A 24,709-nucleotide genomic window follows, 5' to 3' on the forward strand; every position below is an offset into this window, starting at 1 on the left:
GTACTTCAGTTACGTGATAGGGCAGGATATGTATGGTTTTATACCATTATTGTGAGTTACTAGAAACAAGAGTTTGTGGGTTCTGGCAGAACCATGTAGAGTATGAAGGCTAGACCTCCTATTAGCTCACGGTTCTGCTCTGGGTTAGTGAAAGTCACAACAGTAGGGAGGACTGGTCTGGGTTAGTGAAAGTCACAACAGTAGGGAGGACTGGTCTGGGTTAGTGAAAGTCACAACAGTAGGGAGGACTGGTCTGGGTTAGTGAAATTCACAACAGTAGGGAGGACTGGTCTGGGTTAGTGAAAGTCACAACAGTAGGGAGGACTGGTCTGGGTTAGTGAAAGTCACAACAGTAGGGAGGACTGGTCTGGGTTAGTGAAAGTCACAACAGTAGGGAGGACTACACTAGTAATCTCATATTTATGTTGTAGTATGGATGACACAAATTCACTTCAGTCAGTTTCATACCCAGGTATAGCTGTAATTACACACTAATGTAATCAGTCATTATTTCAGTTTGGTAACATTACTTTGGTCAAGTAGTGACTTGCTTTTATTAGACATTAATGCTAAACCAGCTATCAAATTAGCATCTCAATACTAGCAGATCTCAGGGACAAAGTCTTGTTAACCACCATATTCCATACTCCTGCCTTCACCATTCTCCTGACTACAGCCTCCTGTGTTCTACTCCTGCCTTCACCATTCTCCTGACTACTGCCTCCTGTGTTCTACTCCTGCCTTCACCATTCTCCTGACTACAGCCTCCTGTGTTCTACTCCTGCCTTCACCATTCTCCTGACTACAGCCTCCTGTGTTCTACTCCTGCCTTCACCATTCTCCTGACTACAGCCTCCTGTGTTCTACTCCTGCCTTCACCATTCTCCTGACTACTGCCTCCTGTGTTCTACTCCTGCCTTCACCATTCTCCTGTCTATAGCCTCCTGTGTTCTACTCCTGCCTTCACCATTCTCCAGACTACTGCCTCCTGTGTTCTACTCCTGCCTTCACCATTCTCCAGACTACTGCCTCCTGTGTTCTACTCCTGCCTTCACCATTCTCCTGACTACAGCCTCCTGTGTTCTACTCCTGCCTTCACCATTCTCCTGACTACTGCCTCCTGTGTTCTACTCCTGCCTTCAACATTCTCCTGACTACTGTGTTCTACTCCTGCCTTCACCATTCTCCTGACTACTGTGTTCTACTCCTGCCTTCACCATTCTCCTGACTACTGTGTTCTACTCCTGCCTTCACCATTCTCCTGACTACTGTGTTCTACTCCTGCCTTCACCATTCTCCTGTCTATAGCCTCCTGTGTTCTACTCCTGCCTTCACCATTCTCCTGACTACTGCCTCCTGTGTTCTTCTCCTGCCTTCACCATTCTCCAGACTACTGTGTTCTACTCCTGCCTTCACCATTCTCCAGACTACTGCCTCCTGTGTTCTACTCCTGCCTTCACCATTCTCCAGACTACTGCCTCCTGTGTTCTACTCCTGCCTTCACCATTCTCCAGACTACTGTGTTCTACTCCTGCCTTCACCATTCTCCAGACTACTGTGTTCTACTCCTGCCTTCACCATTCTCCTGACTACAGCCTCCTGTGTTCTACTCCTGCCTTCACCATTCTCCAGACTACTGCCTCCTGTGTTCTACTCCTGCCTTCACCATTCTCCAGACTACTGTGTTCTACTCCTGCCTTCACCATTCTCCAGACTACTGCCTCCTGTGTTCTACTCCTGCCTTCACCATTCTCCAGACTACTGCCTCCTGTGTTCTACTCCTGCCTTCAACATTCTCCTGACTACTGCCTCCTGTGTTCTACTCCTGCCTTCACCATTCTCCTGACGACTGCCTCCGGTGTTCTACTCCTGCCTTCACCATTCTCCTGACTACTGCCTCCTGTGTTCTACTCCTGCCTTCACCATTCTCCAGACTACTGTGTTCTACTCCTGCCTTCACCATTCTCCAGACTACTGTGTTCTACTCCTGCCTTCACCATTCTCCTGACTACAGCCTCCTGTGTTCTACTCCTGCCTTCACCATTCTCCAGACTACTGCCTCCTGTGTTCTACTCCTGCCTTCACCATTCTCCAGACTACTGTGTTCTACTCCTGCCTTCACCATTCTCCAGACTACTGTGTTCTACTCCTGCCTTCACCATTCTCCTGTCTATAGCCTCCTGTGTTCTACTCCTGCCTTCACCATTCTCCTGACTACTGCCTCCTGTGGATCAACTGACTGACAGTAGTCGATAGGTTTTTGGTTGAGTAGGGTTTCTTATAGTCTTGTTCTGACTAATCTGTAAGAGTTTACCTTTTGTGCTTCAGGTACGTTATATCGAAAGGACATGTGTGGTTTTGTACATTCATTGTTAAATACTAGTTTCAACTTCATGACATCATGCATCCAAAGAGCAGGAAGGTGTCATGTAGACCGGACACTAACCGTGTGTGTGTGTGTGTCTACATTGTGACCTTTGTGGCGGATGAATCAGAATAAGTTGGGTAACATAGATCATTAAGATGTCTTATCTGCATAATATGCTTATGTCATATACTTGTTATTAGAATGTATCCCTTTGGACTCTGGTGTTGGCAGTTGCACTTCTTCTCTCAGCTGGGGCTCAGTCCGTTGGGGCCCAGAGAGGGGAGAGGTCAGACTTGTTTTTTATATGTCTCTGGTGCTATGCAGAATATCAGAAAGGGAAGAGGACAGGATGGAACATTGTCTTCATATGTGAATGTGTCTTTACCTATTCTTAAACCATGTGAAGGGATTGCGTGATTAATGGGGAACCAATTACTTGTCTCCACAATGTCTGTGCACAGGTCACTTCCTCCTTTGGCATTGGGGGAAGGTGTATGGCAGTGTATGTAACCATTGTATGTCCCCTCTGATGTTACACTTATCTTGGGATAGTGTATGACCAAGAGACTCACTCCCCTCAGTGAGCTTGTCCAGGAGAGGGGTCAAGAAGGGGTTTTACTTGAGATGGGAGTATCTAGAGTTGACAATTGAGTTATGCCATTGGATGAGCTAATGGTTCAGTTCTATACCGTACCAGGGAGAGACGGTTCCAGTTTGGAGTAGGAGGGCCAGACACTGGTCTATACAATGAAAACTGTTGACATAGCAGATGCTGTCTGCTATGTATTATAGATATCTTTCATATAAATCTTAACCTTGTGACCATTCTATGTATCTGTTGTTCATCATGTAGGTTGAGAGGGGTGTATCTTGGCTATAAAAGATCTTTGTACTTTTGTGTTGTCACTCTCAACGGTTCATTAGAAATAGGGAATCATTGAAAGTCAATGCTATTGCAAAGCTCTTATTATTAAAGATGTAGTTTAAGTATAACTCTGACTGGTGTGTGAAGTTTGACTCTCCTCATTTGGTAATGCAGAAATGAACCACCACACCTTTCACCCAAATCTCTCGCTCTCTCACTACATTTTTACAGTTGACAGACCATGGAGATACAACTAGCAATCTCTGTGACAGACCACTTCACCTAAAGGTGGTATCTCTTATGGCTGTTCATGGATTACGTACTCTTACTGCTTGTACGTTTACTGACTGCAGTAGTGCTACAGGGATGATATAGATAAGGGATTGAGTCTTTCTGCTGAAGGTCTCCCTTCCTGTTGAAGAATGTTCCATATTGAGAGGCAGGTGTTGTTGGGAGGGGATGGGTGTGCCATTCAATACTGATTACCAGACCAGAAAGATAGATCATACCACAGTATACTGCAGCTCCATCCAGTACAAGGCATATGGGCAGACATGACAAACACCTTTAGAAAAGAATGTACTGATAAGAAAGGCAGTACTCCTGCCAGCTCACTATTGAAGTAGTCAAATACTTCTACAATAGAATGAGAGAGAGGAAGCGTGTCTGCTGTGATGAGGGCTGTGGGTTTGATATGACGCTTTGACTGTTTCTGATGCTAGGAATAAGATGATTTTCAGCTATTAACAGATACAAATACAGTTTTGCCTCTAGCCTACATAGTCCTCCCTTCAACCTGTCACAGTGAGCTCAGATTGACCAAATTACACTTTGGTTTTAGTTCTGGGTTAACCGAGATTACCTTGCCCCACACTTCACAGCCGGTGTGTGAGTATGAAGGAGGGGGAATTCTGTCACTGAGCTGAGGGACTTGGTTTGTGTTGCACAATGAACTGACTGAGGAAAAGGTTTCGCCTCATCATGACATGTATGATTTGTGGTGTTTGTGTACTACTATCATTGTGGGAGTGCATTACTGTGGTTTGGATAGTGTGTTCTGTTTTCGGTTTATCTGCTGGAGTCTGGAAATAGGAAGGATTCCTTATTATAGGAAGGACATTTCGGTCTATATAGAAGGTTATTGGGAGGGTGTGGGAAATATGTACCTTTCTGGGTCAGAAAGACAAGACCAGACACCTGTCAAGGAATGGACCGTACATCATCCAGTGTAAGAACAGGTGGAACATACAGCCATGTAGTGTTGACACACAGCATTTGTTCTCCCGAGAGCTGTGATGTTGTATTGTATTGTGTTATGTTGAGCTGCTGTGGTTGCCCTCTCTGTGTTGAGAGTTGAGTATTGCTAGATTAGCATGGGTGATGCTGCTGCTTTGTGCAGTGCTGTTAGTGTAGCCTGGTTGCTGTTGTGTTTTATCAACACCCGTTGACTATACCACTGTGTCTGTAGACAATTGCCCACAAAGTCAGCCTTATATGGCTCTGATATGAACTATCATGTTAGTGACGAGGAAACAGGGAAGTGGGCAGATTCATTTACTCAAGATTTTACGATTAAAACGGTGTCACATAAAATCTGGCCTACAGTATGAAACGCTAAAACTACAAAACGCGTTCAATCCGTTCAGTCTCTCAGACCGCCCCGAATGTTGAACTACTCTGGTTGTTGGATTAGCTGTGTCATACGGATGGTGTCAATGAAATTGGTTTGCATGTTCTGTAAGTAACCTTACCTATATCAAGTAGGCTAAAGTAATAGTTATATAAACCAACAGTAAGTGTGCTGTTTCAAAAAAAGTGTTTTGCGTTATTTCATGTGTAGTGCATCGCCCCAATCGTCCTATGTAGGCTTTTTTACTCATGTTCCACAATCTTGCAATGTGGAGATTTGGGAGGATTATGGGAAAGAAGAGTAGCCTTAATACATCATGCGTTCATGTTTTATCATGTTATGCGATCATGTTTTATCATGTTATGGGAGCATGTTTTATCATGTTATGGGATCATGTTTTATCATGTTATGGGAGCATGTTTTATCATGTTATGGGATCATGTTTTATCATGTTATGGGATCATGTTTTATCATGTTATGGGATCATGTTTTATCATGTTATGGGTCATGTTTTATCATGTTATGGGTCATGTTTTATCATGTTATGGGATCATGTTTTATCATGTTATGGGAGCATGTTTTATCATGTTATGGGATCATGTTTTATCATGTTATGGGATCATGTTTTATCATGTTATGGGAGCATGTTTTATCATGTTATGGGATCATGTTTTATCATGTTATGCGAGCATGTTTTAAACCTAGTTGAATTGTTATGTTTTTTTATAGTTTTATTTTTGTCTAAATGTATTATTAATACGGACTGATGGAATATGGCAAATTCGTCCACTCGTGCTCTAATATCGCAGTTTGGAGGATTTGGATGATTCACTTGATGTATTCTGTCAATGTCTGTCTGTCTTCATCTGTCTGTCTGTCTTCATCCGTCTAAATCCCCTCGAGGTAGAGCGAGGTGTGAGTGTAAATGCAGCAGTGTCATTGCAAAACAATGGAGCAGTATATCCTACTTGTCAAATCCTTTCACTGATTTGTGAAACCGCACACACCAGTTTTCCCCACCTTTTCATTTGACGTAGTACAATACATCTGGGGTGTTTGTGGACAGATGTTATACACTCCTGTAATATAACATCTTTTAAATGTCTTGTCTCTTTCTGATTCTACAGTCCATGCTGTGTCAAGTTAAAAGAGAGTTCCCTTGCTTTCACAGTGGTGTCTCAGCTGGGTAGCTGTGTCAGCGCCCAGTCCGTTGGCTGTAACGCTGTACATGCCAACGGTACAACGACCTATCAACTCTCAGAGCCCCTGCCAGGATCGCCATCAACCTGTGTAACACAGTGGTTGGATGTAAATGTGAGTGACCATATGATTGCTTATTTGGAAGCTACATCTGTATAGCTGGGATCAACATTGTCTGAATGACACTCCAGTACATGCTGTGCAGTTCTACTTTCATGTTGGACCTGGTGATGAGGCAACTGGTAGATGTGTCACTGTATTCTTTCACAGCAGTGGTCACCAGATCCGGTCCTGGAGAACTACAGCATATGCAGGCTTTAGTTCCAGCCCAGCACTAACACACCTGATACAACTAATCAAGGTCTTGATGAGTAGTTGAATCAGGTGCATTTCTGTAGCCATCCTGGACCCGGGTCTGTGACCAGTGACTTATGCTAAGCTGTGGCAACAATTTTCTGTTTTTTAAATTTTATTTAGGGCACTGTTCTCACAAACAACAAAGAGATTGACAAAGATCGTGTTGTGGTTCAGACCAGTCAATCTATTACCACCATAGGCTGCATGGACAGACTGAAGTACTTAGAGGAATGTACACATAATAAAATGGTGCGTAGAATATATTTACCCTCCACTACAACCCTGCTGTTACTGTATGGTTACTGTATGTGTTGGGACAACATGAAAATAAAGATCATGATTATGGATTGCATTTGCATACACATGATGTAGCTGTCACTGGGTCTTAAAGTGCTTTATAAAGGCAAGCTCACATCATGCAACACCTGTGTAGTTGGGTAATGCACAGTTGCCATTTTTTGCCAGAATACTCACCACAAATTCACACTGGCTATCAGTGTCATGAGCACATAGAACATAGCAGCTGGATATTCTTTATTCATTACAATTTTAGGGGAGAGTGCAGACATGACCAGACATGTTCAGGATGTCTAGAGCAGACTGATCCTTTCCTCTCTCTGCCTTCTGTTAACCTTCTTTCTCCATCTCTTATAGAATTCAAATCGGGAAGTAGAGTCCCTTAGTGAGTGATTTCATTTTACAGTTTTATTGTCAAATCACGAGTACCGAGGTAATGAGTTAGGTGGTGTTCCTGCCCGATTACATTGCTGATGCATGTCAGATCTTACAACACCTAGATATGTTAAATACCTATCAGCTAATCACATTATATGATATAGCCATCTAATGCCAGACAGCACAGTCAATGATGTGGCACGCAACCATTGGTTGATGCAATGCCTGCTCATCTCGCCGGGCAGGAACTCAACCTAGGGTCTCGTTCTCCTGCTCAGACGTCGCATGCATCAACCAATGGTTCCGTGCCAAGTCATTGACTGTGCAGACGGGCACCAGATTGCCAAACATATGTGATGTTGCTAACTGATACATAAAGTACCTATCCAGGTGTTGTAAGATCAGGCAGGCGTCGGCAACATCTGAGCAGAATAACATCCCGTACAGTGCATTCATTTTACGTTACAGCCTTATTCTAAAATGTTTTTCCTTATCGATCTCTTATCGGGTTTTCCTTTGTCATTATACCCCATAATGACAAAGCGAAAACAGGTTTTTAGAAATGTGTGCAAATGTATTAAATATTTAAAAAACAGATACCTTATTTACATAAGTATTCAGACCCTTTGCTATGAGACTTGAAATTGAGCTCAAGTGCATCTTGTTTCCATTAATCATCCTTGAGATGTTTCTACAACTTGATTGGAGTCCACCTGTGGTAAATTCAATGGTTGGACATGATTTGGAAAGACACACACCTGTCTATATAACGTTGTTGTCCATAGAGCTCCGAGACAGGATTGTGTCAAGGCACAGATCTGTGGAAGGAAGGGTACCAAAAAATGTCTGCAACTTTGAAGGTCCCCAAGAGCACAGTGGCCACCATCATTCTTAAATTGAAAAAAGTTTGAAACCAAGTTTGGACTCTTCCTAGAGCTGGCCACCCAGCCAAACTGAGCAATCTGGGGAGAAGGTGACCAAGAAACCCGATGGTCACTCTGACAGAGCTCCAGAGTTCCTCTGTGTAGATGGGAGAACCTTCCAGAAGAACAACCATCTCTGCAGCACTCCACCGATCAGGTCTTTATGGTAGTGGCCAGACGGAAGCCACTCCTCAGTAAAAGGCACATGACAACCCACTTGAAATTTGCCAAAAGGCACCTGAAGGACTCTGACCATGAGAAACCAAGATTCTCTGGTCTGATGAAAGCAAGATTAAACTCTTTAGCCAGAATGCCAAGCGTCACATCTGGAGGAAACCTGGCACCATCCCTACGGTGAAGCATGGTGGTGGTAGCATGCTGTGGGGATGTTTTTTAGTGGCAGGGAGACTAGTCAGGATTGAGGGAAAGATGTACAGAGATATCCTTGATGAGAACCTGCTCCAGAGAGGTCAGGACCTCAGACTGGGGAAAAGGTTCACTTTCAACAGGACAACGACCCTAAGCACACAGCCAAGACAACGCAGGAGTGGCTTCGGGACAAGTCTCTGTATGTCCTTATGTGGCCCAGCCAGAGCCCGGACTTGAACCCAATCTAACATCTGCAGAGACTAGAAAATAGCTGTGCAACAACGCTCTCATCCAACCTGACATAGCTTGAGAGGATCTGCAGAGAAGAATGGGAGAAACTCCCCGAATACAGATGTGCCAAGCTTGTAGCGTCATACCCAAGAAGACTTGATGCTGTAATCTCTGCCAAAGGTCCTTCAACAAAGTACTGAGTAAAGGGTCTGAATACTTATGTAAATGTCATATTTCAGTTTTTTTTGTATACAATTGCAAAAATGTCTAAACTTGTTTTTGCTTTGTCATTATGGGTTGTTGTGTGTAGATTGAGGGGAAAAAACAATTTCAGAATAAGGCTGCAGCGTAACAAAATGTGGAAAAAGTAAAGGGGTTTGAATACTTTCTGAATGTACTGTTTGTCTTTCTAAGAATGATTCACTGCAACCACGGTGTACATTTCAAGTTAGTTACTAATGTTCTTACTGTGTTCTATGTAATTACACCAATAACCTGAAACTGCATGTAATTGACATGTGCAACGGTGTGTGTGTGCGTGCGCTAGTCTCAAGGCTTGCTGGGTTTTTTTTACCAACTAGAACAGTGTGTCTTTTGAACTTCTCTAGGTAACTGTATTGTGAAGCCATTCGACCAGGAACCCATTGAACCAGGTGATGACTCACAGTAGCTTGAGAGATCTTGGTATTGTTGCTATGGCTCCAGTAATCTTCCACTTTTACTACTGTATACTATAACTGTCTGAATACATTCCTTTGTTATCCAATGTCTACTTGATTCAGAGGGTTTATTGATTCGCTTGGCAACAGTAATAGCAGGCATATTTAAGTAATAATGCCAGAGAAGCTGGTGTTTGGAGGATATTTTGGCACGGGTGTTAGGCCCGAGACGAAGTCATAATTACATACTATTTCATCATATAGTCCCGACACAAATCTAGGGTTGCTACCCAAGCCGAGTGGTACTTTGGTCTATCGGTTCGGTTGCCAGAGACGCAACCCAGTCGTTCAGTTTTTTTGTTCTGTATCTATGGACGTGACCCAGTCGTTCGTTCTAAATGTTACATTACCATACTGGCTGGCAACGTTCTTATCCCTTGCTTGCTAGCTAGCCAACTACGGTACGGCTAACTTGATCACGTCAAAAAGTGCAGCCTGAATAACAGCAAAGTAGCTGCATTTGCATTTGTTTAAGCTGTTTTCTAGTGACATTTTATTTGGATACATCCATAACAATGAGCTAATGCGGCACGATTTCGCCTGGCATAGAAAATGTGCTCTCTTGTCAGGACACTGTTGTTCAGAGGAGCTAGCTAACACAATCACTTCAAACTGAAGCTGGAAAGACGGCAAACTAGCTGCTCTTCGTTTCATTTGACCTTTTTCAATTTACATTTCTGGATACAGTATATCCATAAAAATTATTTCAGCTGATTCATGATTTCGACTGGCTGAGAAACACTGCTTGTCTGTCTGTCTCCTCCCGACACGTTCATTACTATGGGACAGAGATCGAATTTGAATATTGAAACAATGTTGCAAATGTCGGAGAGCCCGACAGCAAGGTTTATACTGTCACGGCTGTTATAAGGAGCGGCCCAAGATGCAGCGTTTGTGTTCCACATATTTATTATATTTGTGAAAACTTGAAATACCAAAACAACAAACCGTGACGCAGAGAGGGGAAAAAACACACTACTCAAAGGATAATTACCCACAAACAACATGCAGAAACACCTCTAATAAATATGACCTCCAATTAGAGGCAACGAGGACCAGCTGCCTCCAATTGAAGGTCAACCGAATAAACACCAACCTAGAAATAGACAAACTAGAACTACAACATAGTAATAGAAAACAGAACAAACACAAAACCACCCCCTGTCACGCCCTGACCACTCTACCATAGAAAATAACAACTAAATGTTACTCTAAAAGAAATGTGAGATAATGTCTAGATCAGTGGTTCTTAACCTTGTTGGAGGTATTGACCCCCACCAGTTTCATATGCGCATTCACCGAACCCTTCTTAGTTGGAAAAATGGCTCTCTTCACCTTGAATTCAGCGAGCGTTGTGTTCTTGTATTGTCCATCTCCATGCAGCTTAAGGAAGTGTTCTCTTAGTTTTGCCGGTGCTAGACTAGAATTGCTCAACTTGGCATTGCAAATCATGCAGTTAGGACGCTGACTCTCATCACGTTCCGTTATACATGTGAATCCATATTGTACATATTCGTCCGACCACTTTCTTTTTTTGCTCGACATAGTTAGTATGAAGGGATTAAAATATTAAGAAAGAAATCACACGACGTACCATCACGACAGTCACAATTCGACTACTGAGCGCGCCAAATTCCCTGCAGCACAGATAGGCCAAGCGATGTTGCGTGATCACCTGCAGCCAATGATGGCCAAGCGGGGCGTGTCATCACGAATCATATGAGTCGGGTGTGTGTCTTGACCTCCGCCGAACCCCTGAGACTGACTCACCGAACCCCTGGGGTTCGATCGAACCCAGGTTAAGAACCACTGGTCTAGATGCACTTTATAGTGGAGATCAAGTTTATAAATTGCTTGGGTGGGCTGATGAGATAGTGGATTGCGCAGTTAGATGAAACGGAGTAAATAGGTATTTTAACGTCATAGACTTAGCCGGTGGTAACTTGTGGAATAGACACTGCCTGGAATGCGGTTTAACCAATCAGCATTCAGGATTAGACATACCCGTTATATAAACTTTGATAGGCCTGGACTGAGTGGCTCTTTTACAATGGCAGCACTTAGTTAACTACCAATGATACTGTAGTAACACTACTGTAATTATAAATAAACCAGTTTAACACCTTCCATACAATAACATTACAAGTTTGAAAATTCCAAAACATACTGGTAAAAATAACATTGCATAAGATTAGAGAAATACAATGTGGCAGGGTGTTTGATGCTGATCTGCCCTCCCTCCTCTCCTCCTCTTCAACAGAGCACAAGAGATGTTTTGGTGATTGGTGTGTATCAGGGATAACATTTGGGCTTGCCTTTGGGATATCAGCTGCTGTCGTCATCATCATCCTGGTTCTCCTTATTTGCTACAAGATCCACATTCACCGGTAAGCATCCTCATTAGAGGGGATGTACTGGAACTGAAACTCGGGGTTGTAGTGTTCATTCAGGAGATGGTGAAAGTCTGAAGATGTTTAATTAAGAAGATTGGATGATGTATTCAATGTTTTATGTTCTATTGATGTGTTGAGAAGAGTTTTATATGTGTATATCTTCAATAACTCAGTATTTTGTATTATGTATCTGAGTGGAGTATTTCTGTCTTTTCTAGAGTGCGTGTTTCTTGGACGTTGGGTGAAGGGGAGCACGAAGAACCCTCTCCTGACCCAGAGAAGCCCCAGAGCCACCCTGCTCCCAAAGTCAAGTACTCCGCTGTGAAGCAGAGAGAGAGAGCGAGAGAGTGTGACTGACAGACCATTGCAAATGAGAAAAGGTTCTCACCCAGCAAACCTGGTCACTTAAAGGGATAGTTTGGGAGTCAGATGAACTTGTGAATACCATTTTATGTTTCTACGTCCAGTATAAAGGAAGTCCTAGGTAGTTTTGCGAGCCTTATCTAACTAGTGTTAGCACAATGACTAGAAGTGTATGGGAACAGCATGCTAGCTGTTCCCATAGACTTCCATTCACAGAAGAATAATAAGAAGCGTTACACTGGCTCTAGGGTAAGGTGTGTATAGCTCTGCTATTGCTGGGATGGGTTTATGTTTCATATATTATTTTCTCTCTACTTGTAGAGTTGTTATTTAAGCAATAAGGCCAGAGGGGGTGTGATATATGGCAAATATACCAAGGTTAAGGTTAAGGGATTTTCTTATGCACGTTGCAACGCAGAGTTCCTGTATAGAGCCCTTAGCCATGGTATATTGGCCATATACCACAAACCCCCGAGGTTCGTTATTGCTATTATAAACTAGTTAGATCAGTAAAAATGCATGTTTTGTCATACCAATGGTATACTGTCTGATATACCACGGCTGTCAGCCAATCAACATTCAGGGCTTGAACCCGCCCAGTTTCTAATATTAGATATGATTTAAATATTACAACAATATATTTCTATATGACACATTCCATTGATATGTGATTGAATATACTGAATAATAGCTCAACTATTACTGAAATTAAATGCTGTTCCATATAATAATATTCTGAATTATAAAATGGTGTGATATATGGTTATAGAGCCTACTTCTATATATTTTATTATGAATTATATATATATGTGTGTAACTGTGGAGGGAAGTAGCCCTCTAAATGACCCCCTACACTAAAGAGAATAAGCTAACCCACTGTGGAAGCTGGGAAACTCTTATTACAGATACACCAGGGAGTGTACAGTGAGGGGTTATGCCCAGTTACACTGCAGAAGCTTCTCCCCGTCTTGTCCTTACCCACACACATGCTCACACGCACACACACCAGTCTCTTATGAATTGAATGTTTTTAGGTATTTTTAAATCATTTTAATGTGCTTGGACTATGAGGTGGCTGTTGTTTTACATTATGAGAACGTGTTGATCTCTTGCTGTGGAAGCTAATGAGGGTCTTGGCTCAGAAGCTCTCTCACACACACACAGAGAAATTCCTATCTCTGTCCACTCCCTTGCAAATTGAGTAGTGTACACAGACACCATTCCCTTTCACTACATTCCTTAGGCCTTTTCCTCTGGGTCACTCATCGTACTTGTTAGTGTAATTCTACAACATGTATAACTTCTCTCCTGGTGTAATGTTACAACATGTATAACTTCTCTCCTGGTGTAATGTTACAACATGTATAACTTCTCTCCTGTTGTAATGTTACAACATGTATAACTTCTCTCCTGGTGTAATGTTACAACATGTATAACTTCTCTCCTGGTGTAATGTTACAACATGTATAACTTCTCTCCTGGTGTAATGTTACAACATGTATAACTTCTCTCCTGGTGTAATGTTACAACATGTATAACTTCTCTCCTGGTGTAATGTTACAACATGTATAACGTCTCTCCTGGTGTAATGTCACAACATGTATAACTTCTCTCCTGGTGTAATGTTACAACATGTATAACTTCTCTCCTGGTGTAATGTTACAACATGTATAACTTCTCTCCTGGTGTAATGTTACAACATGTATAACTTCTCTCCTGGTGTAATGTTACAACATGTATAACTTCTCTCCTGGTGTAATGTTACAACATGTATAACTTCTCTCCTGGTGTAATGTTACAACATGTATAACTTCTCTCCTGGTGTAATGTTACAACAGATATAACTTCTCTCCTGGTGTAATGTTACAACATGTATAACTTCTCTCCTGGTGTAATGTTACAACATGTATAACGTCTCTCCTGGTGTAATGTTACAACATGTATAACTTCTCTCCTGGTGTAATGTTACAACATGTATAACTTCTCTCCTGGTGTAATGTTACAACATGTATAACTTCTCTCCTGGTGTAATGTTACAACATGTATAACTTCTCTCCTGGTGTAATGTTACAACATGTATAACTTCTCTCCTGGTGTAATGTTACAACATGTATAACTTCTCTCCTGGTGTAATGTTACAACATGTATAACTTCTCTCCTGTTGTAATGTTACAACATGTATAACGTCTCTCCTGGTGTAATGTTACAACATGTATAACTTCTCTCCTGGTGTAATGTTACAACAGATATAACTTCTCTCTTGCCTTCCCCTCTGGCACTCTGGCATGCCCTTTCAAATCCTCCAACTCCTATCCCTTGGCATTACCCCCTTTACTAGCCCCTGTAGAGGATTTTATAAGTTTAAGCAATCTGGGCAAAATGTAACCTAGCTTGTCAGGTGCCATGTTACCATGTTCACTTAATGGAAATGCTTATTATGAAGAGAATAGACTAGTCGTTCAATGTATTTTATATAAATATATCTTAAAATACACTATATTAAGTATAATCAATTGTAGCAATATCTAGGTATATACAGTTGAAGTTGGAAGTTTACATACACCTTAGCCAAATACATTTAAACTCAGTTTTTCACAATTCCTGACATTTAATCCTAGTAACAATTCCCTGTTTTAGGTCAGTTAGGATCACCACTTTATTTTAAGAATGTGAAATGTCAGAATAATAGTAGAGAGAATGATTTATTTCAGCTTTTATTTCTTTCATCACATTCCCAGTGGGTCAGAAGTTTACATACACTCAATTGGTATTTGGTAGCATTGCCTTTAAATTGTTTAACTTGGGTCAAACGTTTCGGGTAGATTTAACTTCCTGACTGATGTCGTGAGATGTTGCTTCAATATATCCACATAATTTTCCTTCCTCATGATGCCATCTATTTTGTGAAGTGCACCAGTCCCTCCTGCAGCAAAGCACCCCCACAACATGATGCTGCCACCCCCGTGCTTCACGGTTGGGATGGTGTTCTTCGGCTTGCAAGCATCCCCCTTTTTCCTCCAAACATAACGATGGTCATTGTGGCCAAACAGTTCTATTTTTGTTTCATCAGACCAGAGGACATTTCTCCAAAAACTATGATCCATGTCCCCATGTGCAGTTGCAAACCGTAGTCTGGCTTTTTACGGTGGTTTTGGAGCAGTGGCTTCTTCCTTGCTGAGCGGCCTTTCAGGTTATGTCGATATAAGACTCGTTTTACTGTGGATATACATACTTTTGTACCTGTTTCCTCCAGCATCTTCACAAGGTCCTTTGCTGTTGTTCTGGGATTGATTTGCACTTTTTGCACCAAAGTACGTTCATCTCTAGGAGACAGAACGCGTCCCTTCCTGAGCGGTATGACGGCTGTGTGGTCCTATGGTGTTTATACTTGCGTACTATTGTTTGTACAGATGAACGTGGCACCTTCAGGCATTTGGAAATTGCTCCCAAGGATGAAACAGACTTGTGGAGGTCTACAATTTTTTTCTGAGGTCTTGGCTGATTTCTTTTGATTTTCCCATGATGTCAAGCAGAGTCACTGAGTTTGAAGGTAGGCCTTGAAATACATCCACAGGTACACCTCCAATTGACTCAAATGATGTCAATTAGCCTAACAGAAGCTTCTAAAGCTATGACATCATTTTCTGGAATATTCCAAGCTGTTTAAAGGCACAGTCAACTTAGTGTATGTAAACTTCTGACCCACTGGAATTGTGATAGAGTGAATTATAAGTGAAATAATCTGTCTGTAAACAGTTGTTGGAAAAATGACTTGTGTCATGCACAAAGTAGATGTCCTAACCGACTTGCCAAAACTATAGTTTGTTAACAAGAAATTTGTGGAGTGGTTGAAAAACAAGTTTTAATGACTCCAACCTAAGTGTATGTAAACTTCCGACTTCAACTGTTGTTTTCATGTGTTGAATTATAGTTATTGAATTATTGTGTTGTTGTGTATTGTATTGTGGCGTGATGGGACTAACATACAAGCCTTTTATACTACTATATCCTAAAAATGAATACAACTCAATATATATACTGACAGACTGTTACCTAAAGCCCTTGGACTCCACTGTTGCAAAGGGGTGTAGGCCTTTCACTATGAACTTGGTCACGGCTATGTGGCACTCATTCACCCTCTCCTCAGACATCTTCCCACTAGCTGCCAGCGTGAAGGAGCTTTGGGCTTGTCTTTGGCTTGGACCAACGGTATTAAAGGGAGGAGTGGGTTGGGTCATTGTAGTTGCAACTTTAACAAAAAAATAGCAAAATCTTCAAATGGGTGATTGAATTCATGAACGCACCCATAGCTAAACAATCAGCTGGCTAATGGTTCCTTTTGATCATGAACCCATATTCGCATCATTGAGTTAACTCCGTGTGTGGGCTCTAGGCTGCTAGCATACATACCTAACGTAGATCGGGCAACGAGAGATGAACTACGCGCTAGGCAGTCAAACTGCATTTCTCTGCCTGTACATGATGCACTTTCGAAAGATGTTTGGACAGATTGCTCGTGTTTCCGCCCTTACAAGCAAAAGTCTTGTTGCACCTGTGGCAACGAGCTTTGTCAGCATCGACTCCGGTGAAGTGTAACCACACTTTAAGGTTTAGCTCTCTCCGCCATCGTCACTAATTAAGAGCAGGGTGCTGAGTCTGCTGTACCGTGTGAGAGACACAGGCTCCGCGCCAGAGAGATCTCTCTTCTGGATTGGGAATAGCGAAAATGCATCATAGACGAATGTCTTCATCTTATTGCAAATTAGAAACGGTTGGTGAGATAAAATGTGCATGATAACGTTTATGTAGCAGTAGTTTCGGTACCCATCCCTAGTAATACCCAAGACTCAAGGCTGTCATTGCTGCCAAAGGTGCTTCAAGAAAGTACTGAGTAAAGTGTCTGAATACTTATGTAAAAGTATATTTCTGTTTTTTATTTTTAATACATATGCAAAAAAAGTTAAATACCTGTTTTTGCTTTGTCATTATGTAGATTGATGAGGGGGAAAAACACATTCATTCATTTTAGAATAAGGCTGTAACGTAACAAAACGTGGAAAGTGAAGGGGTCAGTGTATCTCAGTTAATGTGGACAATGCAGAAGAAACCAAAGTGTGAATGTGTGTGGGCCTTAACCACTAGGCTACCTCACACTTGGGTAAGAGCATTGGGTCGGAAAATGGAAGATCATTGGATCAATTTCCTGAGCTGAATAAGTGAAAAATCTGTCTATGTGCCATTGAGCAAGATGCTTAACTCTAATTGCTACTGTAAGTTGTACTGGATAAGAGTGCCTGTTAAATTACTAAAATGTCAGTTAAGAGTGTATTAGATGTGCAAGGCAGGGGAAGTTAAAATGATGATAGAAATAGGGTCTGGTGGTGAATCATGTGTTTGAACTGCTGTTGTAGAAATCCTGACAGGATATATAACACATTGATAGGCTTCTGACATAACAACATGGCCTCAAATGGCTCTTTTTCTTTAATTTCATTATGAATGCTACTGACTGTGTTTATTAATGTTTCAATCTTCTATTAAAACATCCTGCTTCTATTAAAACGTCTTTCTGTGTCTTGTTGGTTTAGTCTGTTTTCCCTTGATTGATTAAATTAATTTGTGACAGTACTGTACTCAGACTGTGTTATTTATATATAATTTAAGAGCCATGCTTTAAATGTATCCATTGGTTTATGTGTATTATCTGACCCCTGTATGTACTGGCTTACTGCCAAAACTGGGTATAAGCTGGGGTTAGGTTAGGATGAGGGTTAAGGCTAGGTAGGGTTAGTGGATAGTTAGTTTAAATGTTGTTGACAGTTATTGAACATCTACAAGCCATCTACTTGAGACTATCCAAATAAAGTGTTAACAAAATAATTGGGGTAATTGTTGAATAACCTGTGGTTAACCTAAAGTTGGTCACTGGGTTGAAGTGGCACCACCTTTCAATACAGTCAGCCTAGATTAGTTGTCTTCGTTGGTATTTCAGTACAGTTACATGATTTCTCAGAATTACTGATGATTCTAAAGAATAGTGGTGTAGCCTACCTGCCAGTATGATATCATAAGGGAAGGGGGAGAGAGAGTTGACTCTTGATGTCTAACTGTGATAACTGCCTGTACTAATGTAACTTCCTTATTGAGGAAGTTAGTTGTGTCATACAGGACGCAGAGGCTTCGGATGAGTCACACGGCCAGGTGTCTTTGTTACAAACTGAGGCTTGAGACTCTCTATAGGCCTGTTATCAGAAATGTAACCTGCTTGACACAGGTTTTATTTAATCATGAATCATGTGTATAACACTCATTTCTGTTTGCTTTGCTCACATGCTTAACAGCTGGTATTAAAACATCCTGTTTATGTCATGGAAAGAGCAGGTGTACCGAATGTTTTGTGCACTCAGTGTACACCCTCAAGGTATCCCACAAGGTATGACTCCAAACACCCAGAAAAGGCTACTCTCACAAATAATCCTGATAGGTATCAGTCTGGTGTTTTCTGTAATGACCTTAGTGATCACTGTTTTACAGCCTGTGTTCGTAATGGCTGCTCAGTGAAACAACCTGTCCTGATTTGTCATAGACGCTTGACTTCCTTCATGACCTGGCCTCGATATAGAATCAGCTTGGTGTAGAATCAGCTTCATCCCCTCTATCGAAGACGCTTGGACCTTCTTTTTTGATATTTTCAGTGGTATTGTTAACAAACATGCTCCATAACGAAAATGAGAATTAAAAACAGGTTCAGCCCCTGGTTCGACCGTGATCTTGAAGAGTTACTCCACCTCAAGAATTGCATTTGGGGAAAGGCTAGGCATACACATACTCAAGCTGACTGGCTATAATTCAGGCAAATGAGAAATAAATGCACTCAGGCTATCCGGAAGGCCAAAGTTAGTTACTTTAAGGAGCAGTTCTCTCTCTCTCTGTAAGTCTAACCCCAAGAAGTTCTGGAGACCTGGAGAATAAACCCTCTTCCTCACAGCTGCCCATGTCCCTTAATGTTGATGATGTGGTTCTTACTGACAAGAAGCACATGGCTGAGCTCTTTAATCACCACTTCATTAAGTCAGGATTCCTACTTGACTCAGCCATGCCTCCTGGCCCAACCAACATTTCCTCATCTCCCACCCCTTCTAATGCGACTATCCCCGATGCTTCTCAATCTTTTTCCCCTGCCCCGTTACAAAGTTTCTCCCTGCAGGCAGTCACTGAGTCCCAGGTGCTAAAGGAGCTCCTTAAACTTGACCCCAAAAAAACATCTGGGTCAGATGGTTTAGACCTTTTCTTCTTTAAGGTTGCTGCCCCTATCGTCGCCAAGCCTATCTCCAACCTTTTTAACCTGTCTCTCCTTTCTGGGGAGGTTCCAATTGCTTGGAAGGCAGCCACGGTTCGTTCTTTATTTAAAGGGGGAGATCAAGTTGATCCTAACTGTTACAGGTCTATTTCTATTTTACCCTGTTTATCAAAAGTGTTGGAAAAACTTGTCAATTATCAACTGACTGGCTTTCTTGACGTCTATAGTATTCTCTCGGGTATGCAATCTGGTTTCCGCTCAGGTTATGGATGTGTCACTGCAACCTTAAAGGTCCTCAATGATGTCACCATTGCCCTTGATTCTAAGCAATATTGTGCTGCTATTTTTATTGACTCGGTCAAAGCTTTTGATATGGTAGACCATTCCATTCTTGTGGGCCGACTAAGGAGTATTGGTGTCTCTGAGGGGTCTTTGGGCTGGTTTGCTAACTACTTCTCTCAAAGAGTGCAGTGTATAAAGACAGAAAATCTGCTGTCTCAGCCACTGCCTGTCACCAAGGGAGTACCCCAAGGCTCAATCCTAGGCCCCAAGCTCTTCTCAATTTACATCAACAACATAGTTCAGGCAGTAGGAATCTCTCTCATCCATTTATATGCAGATGATACAGTCTTATACTCAGCTGGCCGCTCTCCAGATTTTGTGTTAAATGCTCTACAACAAAGCTTTCTTAGTGTCGAACAGGCTTTCTCTACCCTTAACCTTGTTCTGAACACATCCAAAACAAAGGTCATGTGGTTTGGTAAGAAGAATCTCTCTCTCTCTCTCTCTCTCTCTCTCTCTCTCTCTCTCTCTCTCTCTCTCTCTCTCTCTCTCTCTCTCTCTCGTAAAATAGATTGAAAGAGCTGGGTGTTTTCTTTGAACTGGGTTCAACGTGCGCAGTCCAATTGGCTACAGTAAAACAAGCCGTGTCAGATTGAAAGGTATTACTCTAACCTTGATTGATGGGGACATGGTCATTGCCGTGAAGATTGGTGGCAGGTTTGTAAGGTCCATTACTGCAGTTAGCAGGAGAATACAATATAAAAAGTAATGAATCAGTCATTTGTCTGTCAAACCACAATAAAAGTACTGCTGCTAATACTGTCTGTCAACAGTGACAAACTTCCCCTGTCACATCCTGTCACTCATTCATACAACAACCTCTAGCAGCATTGTTCTTTGTTTGTGTGTGTGTGTATTTACTCACTGAGGCAATGCACCTCGCAAAATGGTGCCTGTAAGAGAGAAAAAACAGGTTGAAAAGAGGGACATAGAGAGAAAGAGAACATTCTAGTAGATGTCCTGATTGAACATGTCAGGATTTATACCAACACTCACATGACATATCCCTTCCTTCCCTGTCCTTCCTGATGAAGTAGGTAACATGTTAAAAACTGGGGTGTAGACACACACTACAACATAGACAGACACATACATGATCTTATTGGTGTATCTTAAACCATGTCCGTGCTTCATCAGATCCAACAGACACACTAGAGTAACCATATCAGTAACAGCAACATACCACACGCTGTGTGCAGTCCACTGAGTAGGTCAGTCTGTCCAGGCAGCCTAAGATAGTGATGGAGTGACTGGTCTGAGCCAAAGTACGGTTTTCGTCCATCTCTTTGTCATTGGCAAGAACAGTCATGTAAATAAAGTAAAATAGACAACATAAGTCAGAGGTTTAACATAAAGTACTGAAGTTCAGTGTTTCCCAACTCCTGGTACTAAATAACTACTGGGTGTGCAGGCTTTTGTTCAAGCTCAGCACTAACACACTGCATTACTCATCAAGACCATGATTAGTTGAACCAGATGGGCGATGTGTGTGCTGGGCTGGAGCAGAAGGCTGAAGCTCTTTAGAACCAGGGTTACAATGACTTTTATTTCAATTTGTACCAACAGATGTAACTCCTTAATGAGTCGTCATATTGTAAGTAGCTTCTGCTGTCACTCACGTTTTCATCCAACCTTTGGGCCTCGCAATTGGCCGAAGGCGGAGATTAAGGTAGTTCATGGAGGTCATAGGTCGTTTTATGGTTAGGATGTTGGATCACCTTACAGTTAATGTTGTGAGTGCCTACAACAGGCGGCAGACACCCCACTAGGACTGTGTGAAAGAGAGAGAACTCAAGTTACAACTTCACTCCATCAATCACAACATTTAATTTAGTCAGTTGCATCAGTTAGGCTATTGCGAAAGCTAAATCAAACCTGGAAATCTCACCACACACACACACACACAGGCACAATGTGTCTGTGCATTGTTGGAGAGATGCAGCATGTAAAAAAACTAAACAGCAGACTAAATTGTTTGTGGAATGTGAGTGTTGTGTTGGGAGGATATTGGGGCAAGTGGTTGAACATACTATCAATATGCTTGAATTGTGTCTGAGAGTTACTCTCATACTGTAATGGTATGCGTGAAAGGCTGTAAGAAGTCAGGCGCAGGAGAGCAGATAGTTGGTAGCAAAACGAAGCCTTTTATTTGGCGACCCAAAAAGCCACGGCACAAACTAACACGAAATACAAATAAGGGTTTAACATAACCCAGTGTAACCAGCCTTACGTGCGCATTCATAAACAGATACGAAATCACTAACAAACAAACAAACATGGAGGAACAGTGGGTTATATAATGAACAAGTAATTGGGGAATTGAAACCAGGTGTGTAAGACAAGGACAAAACAAATGGAAAATTAAAAGTGGATCGGTGAGGGCTAGAAGACCGGTGACGTCGACCGCCGAACGCCGCCCGAACAAGGAGAGGGACCGACTTCGGCGGAAGTCTTGACACATACGCTCCACTAGGCCTATATACTGTAACTCTGTTTCCACCCAAAAGAAGGCAAACCCTTGCTTTCAAACCGGCTCGTGCTTGATTGGACCAGATGATGGGGTTCCCCCCATAGACTTGGATTCACTTGCTTGGTACTAGCATGGTACCTGCTACTGTAAGGTACAAATCTGCCTCCACGTAGGAGTCTATTTTGGTCCATTCAATGGCTAGGTGATCTTGTCTAGTACGCGTGTGTTATCTGTTGGTAGCTTTGTTTACATTTTTTATTGGAATTAAAATGGAATGAATGGTCAGTTACAAAATAAGCACATTCCTCCCAAATTTATGAAATACCGGTAGTCCTAAAAACACATTTAAAACAAATGTATGGTGGTCCTAACAGACATCTCATCACGTTTATACAAATACGTTGATAAAATCTGATGTAATTCAATAAGTGTGTAATATATGCAGTTTACAATGCAGTTTATAATGCGAACACCCAGTAACCTACAGATGCGGAAACAGGGGAGATTGAAAACGCACCATTTTTTACAGTGACCAAGGTCACATTGTAACAAGTGTAAAAGTTGCATGCAATAATGTATCACCATGCTGTAAAATTACATGTACTGCACGCGCAGGTTAGGTTTCACAACATGCCAGAACCAGAAGTTGTAGGAATAATAATTTGAATACCTCTAAAAGTATGCGCCATTGCAGTTATTGACACAAACCGGAGCCTGGCACCTACTACCATACCCTGTTCAAAGGCACTTAAATAGTTTGTCTTCCCCATTCACCCTCTGAATGACACACATACACAATCCATGTCTCAATTGTCACAAGGCTTAAAAATCCTTCATCTACACTGATTGAAATGGATTTAACAGGTAATATCAATAAGCGATCATAGCTTTCACCTGGATTCACCTGGTTAGTCTGTCTTGGAAAGAGCAGATGTTCCTAACGTTTTGTACACTCAGATACAGAAGGTGCAGTGAAATGTGTTGTTTTACAGGGTCAGCCATAGTAGTATTAACTATTGTTGTCCTTATTTTTAGCTTGTGTGGGTCAGTTTTCTTGTGCTCCCGTTCACTTCATTTGGCCCTTACTGTCCAACTGTTTCATAACTTCCATCCGGAAGTCAACCCACTTCTTACAGAAAGAGAGAAGCTCAGAAACGTAACGGTGAGTCGCCAGCAAATTTGATTCCATCCACACTTCTGGCCAAGCAAGACCCCTCCAAAACAGCATGTTCCCAATCTGATAACAAACACTCTCATAGACCGTCATCATCAGTTTTCTGACAATGAACATGTTTTATAGGAAATTACTTCAGCTATGCAAGCTGCTTAGTATCCTAATACCATTCTGTTTAAATAGTATCAAGAAATTGTGGTTTCTAAGAGGATAAGAGACAATCCGTAATTTCGATTAAGACATTCATGAGCGAGCTAGGACGGACATAGTCAATATAACTATTTGTTTTGCACTTTTGAAATGTACAGCGACAGAATACAGAACATGTGCCACTCTTACTGTGTTCTCCTTGTACACCAAGTCATAACTGTAGGATAAATAAAGGGGCATAAGCAAACAATGAAATCTTTTACAATATTCAATGATTGCATTTCTCTAAAACAGGTTATAGGCTACATGTGCACCAAGTCAGAACAGTAGGTGAAATTAAGATGGGTAAAAATACCAAATGATTAGGGTAAGGCACATGGGCTACTAACATCTCACTACACAACATACACTTAGTATTAGTTTTTTAACTACAGTATACATATCTCCCTGGCATATTACATAATTTATGCAGCAGCATACAATACATTTTTGGACTCACCTTGTTGTGCTGTGCTCACTTGAACAGGAAGGTGGCACGGCGGTCCTTCTTGGGAAAATGTTGTCAAAGTTAACAGTTGTTTTGAGCATGGCACAAATCAAGCTCCATTGACAGCATGGCCAATGTTGAATGTTTATAATTTTAAACTTGGAAAAGAGCCACTTAATCCCAGATTTGGGACCACACAGCCTCTCCACTGAATAGCAGGCTAGTGATTGCTTTGCAATGCATGCAGTTAGCCACTGTCACTGATTCCTTCCAAACCACTCATTGTTGAATTTGCGATTTCCAACTTGTTATGTAATGTTTATGTCCAGTGGCCGATGAGCACCGAAATGTTTTATCTATAACTTCTCTTCATTTTTTCTATTCATATGACAAGGATTAAAAAGGATTTGCCAGTAGATTTTTGACTTGATTCATGATGAATGCTAGCTACAATTTTGAAAGTCCAATCAAAGCTACTGTAGATATAAGTTGATTTGACGTAATTTTATCTGTGGCCAATAATCTTGAGCATTCTTGGATGGGCACTTCTAATGTAACTCTATGGCAGCACCCAAAGGACTTGAATTTTCTAGCTCTACCCTTAAGACTTGGCGGCGACGTAGCGTCACCATGAGTGACAGAACACTGAGCCAATCACAGCGCAACTAGAATACATCCCCCACCCAGACAGAA

General features: G+C 41.7%; 1 protein-coding gene and 1 long non-coding RNA gene across 7 annotated transcripts in view; one reads left to right on the plus strand and one right to left on the minus strand.

Annotated features, from left to right (window-relative positions):
• Positions 1-24,709, plus strand: part of LOC115186729 (uncharacterized) — a 79,569-nt gene that overhangs the window by 8,059 nt on the left and 46,801 nt on the right. For 4 of the 6 annotated variants that reach the window (XR_003875870.1, XR_003875876.1, XR_003875871.1 and 1 more), the window contains 6 exons: positions 6,035-6,177; positions 6,541-6,669; positions 7,075-7,102; positions 9,227-9,271; positions 11,598-11,724; positions 11,949-14,206. Coding sequence is in view for 2 of the 6 variants with exons in the window: in XM_029746263.1 (XP_029602123.1) it covers positions 6,035-6,177; positions 6,541-6,669; positions 7,075-7,102; positions 9,227-9,271; positions 11,598-11,724; positions 11,949-12,087 (611 nt within the window). In the remaining 4 variants the exon portion in view is untranslated. Of the gene's footprint in view, positions 1-5,990; positions 6,178-6,540; positions 6,670-7,074; positions 7,103-9,226; positions 9,272-11,597; positions 11,725-11,948; positions 14,207-24,709 lie in introns of those variants that run through there. The other 2 variants (XM_029746255.1, XR_003875882.1) reach the window with 2 other exon arrangements.
• Positions 20,338-21,530, minus strand: LOC115186764 (uncharacterized). The gene is made up of 4 exons (XR_003875890.1): positions 21,355-21,530; positions 20,732-21,019; positions 20,601-20,628; positions 20,338-20,409 (listed from the first exon to the last, which is right to left on the minus strand). It is a non-coding gene; the product is annotated as an uncharacterized LOC115186764 (long non-coding RNA).

The sequence above is a fragment of the Salmo trutta genome, chromosome 3 (genome assembly GCF_901001165.1).
Source record: "Salmo trutta chromosome 3, fSalTru1.1, whole genome shotgun sequence".
Lineage (NCBI taxonomy): Eukaryota > Metazoa > Chordata > Actinopteri > Salmoniformes > Salmonidae > Salmo > Salmo trutta.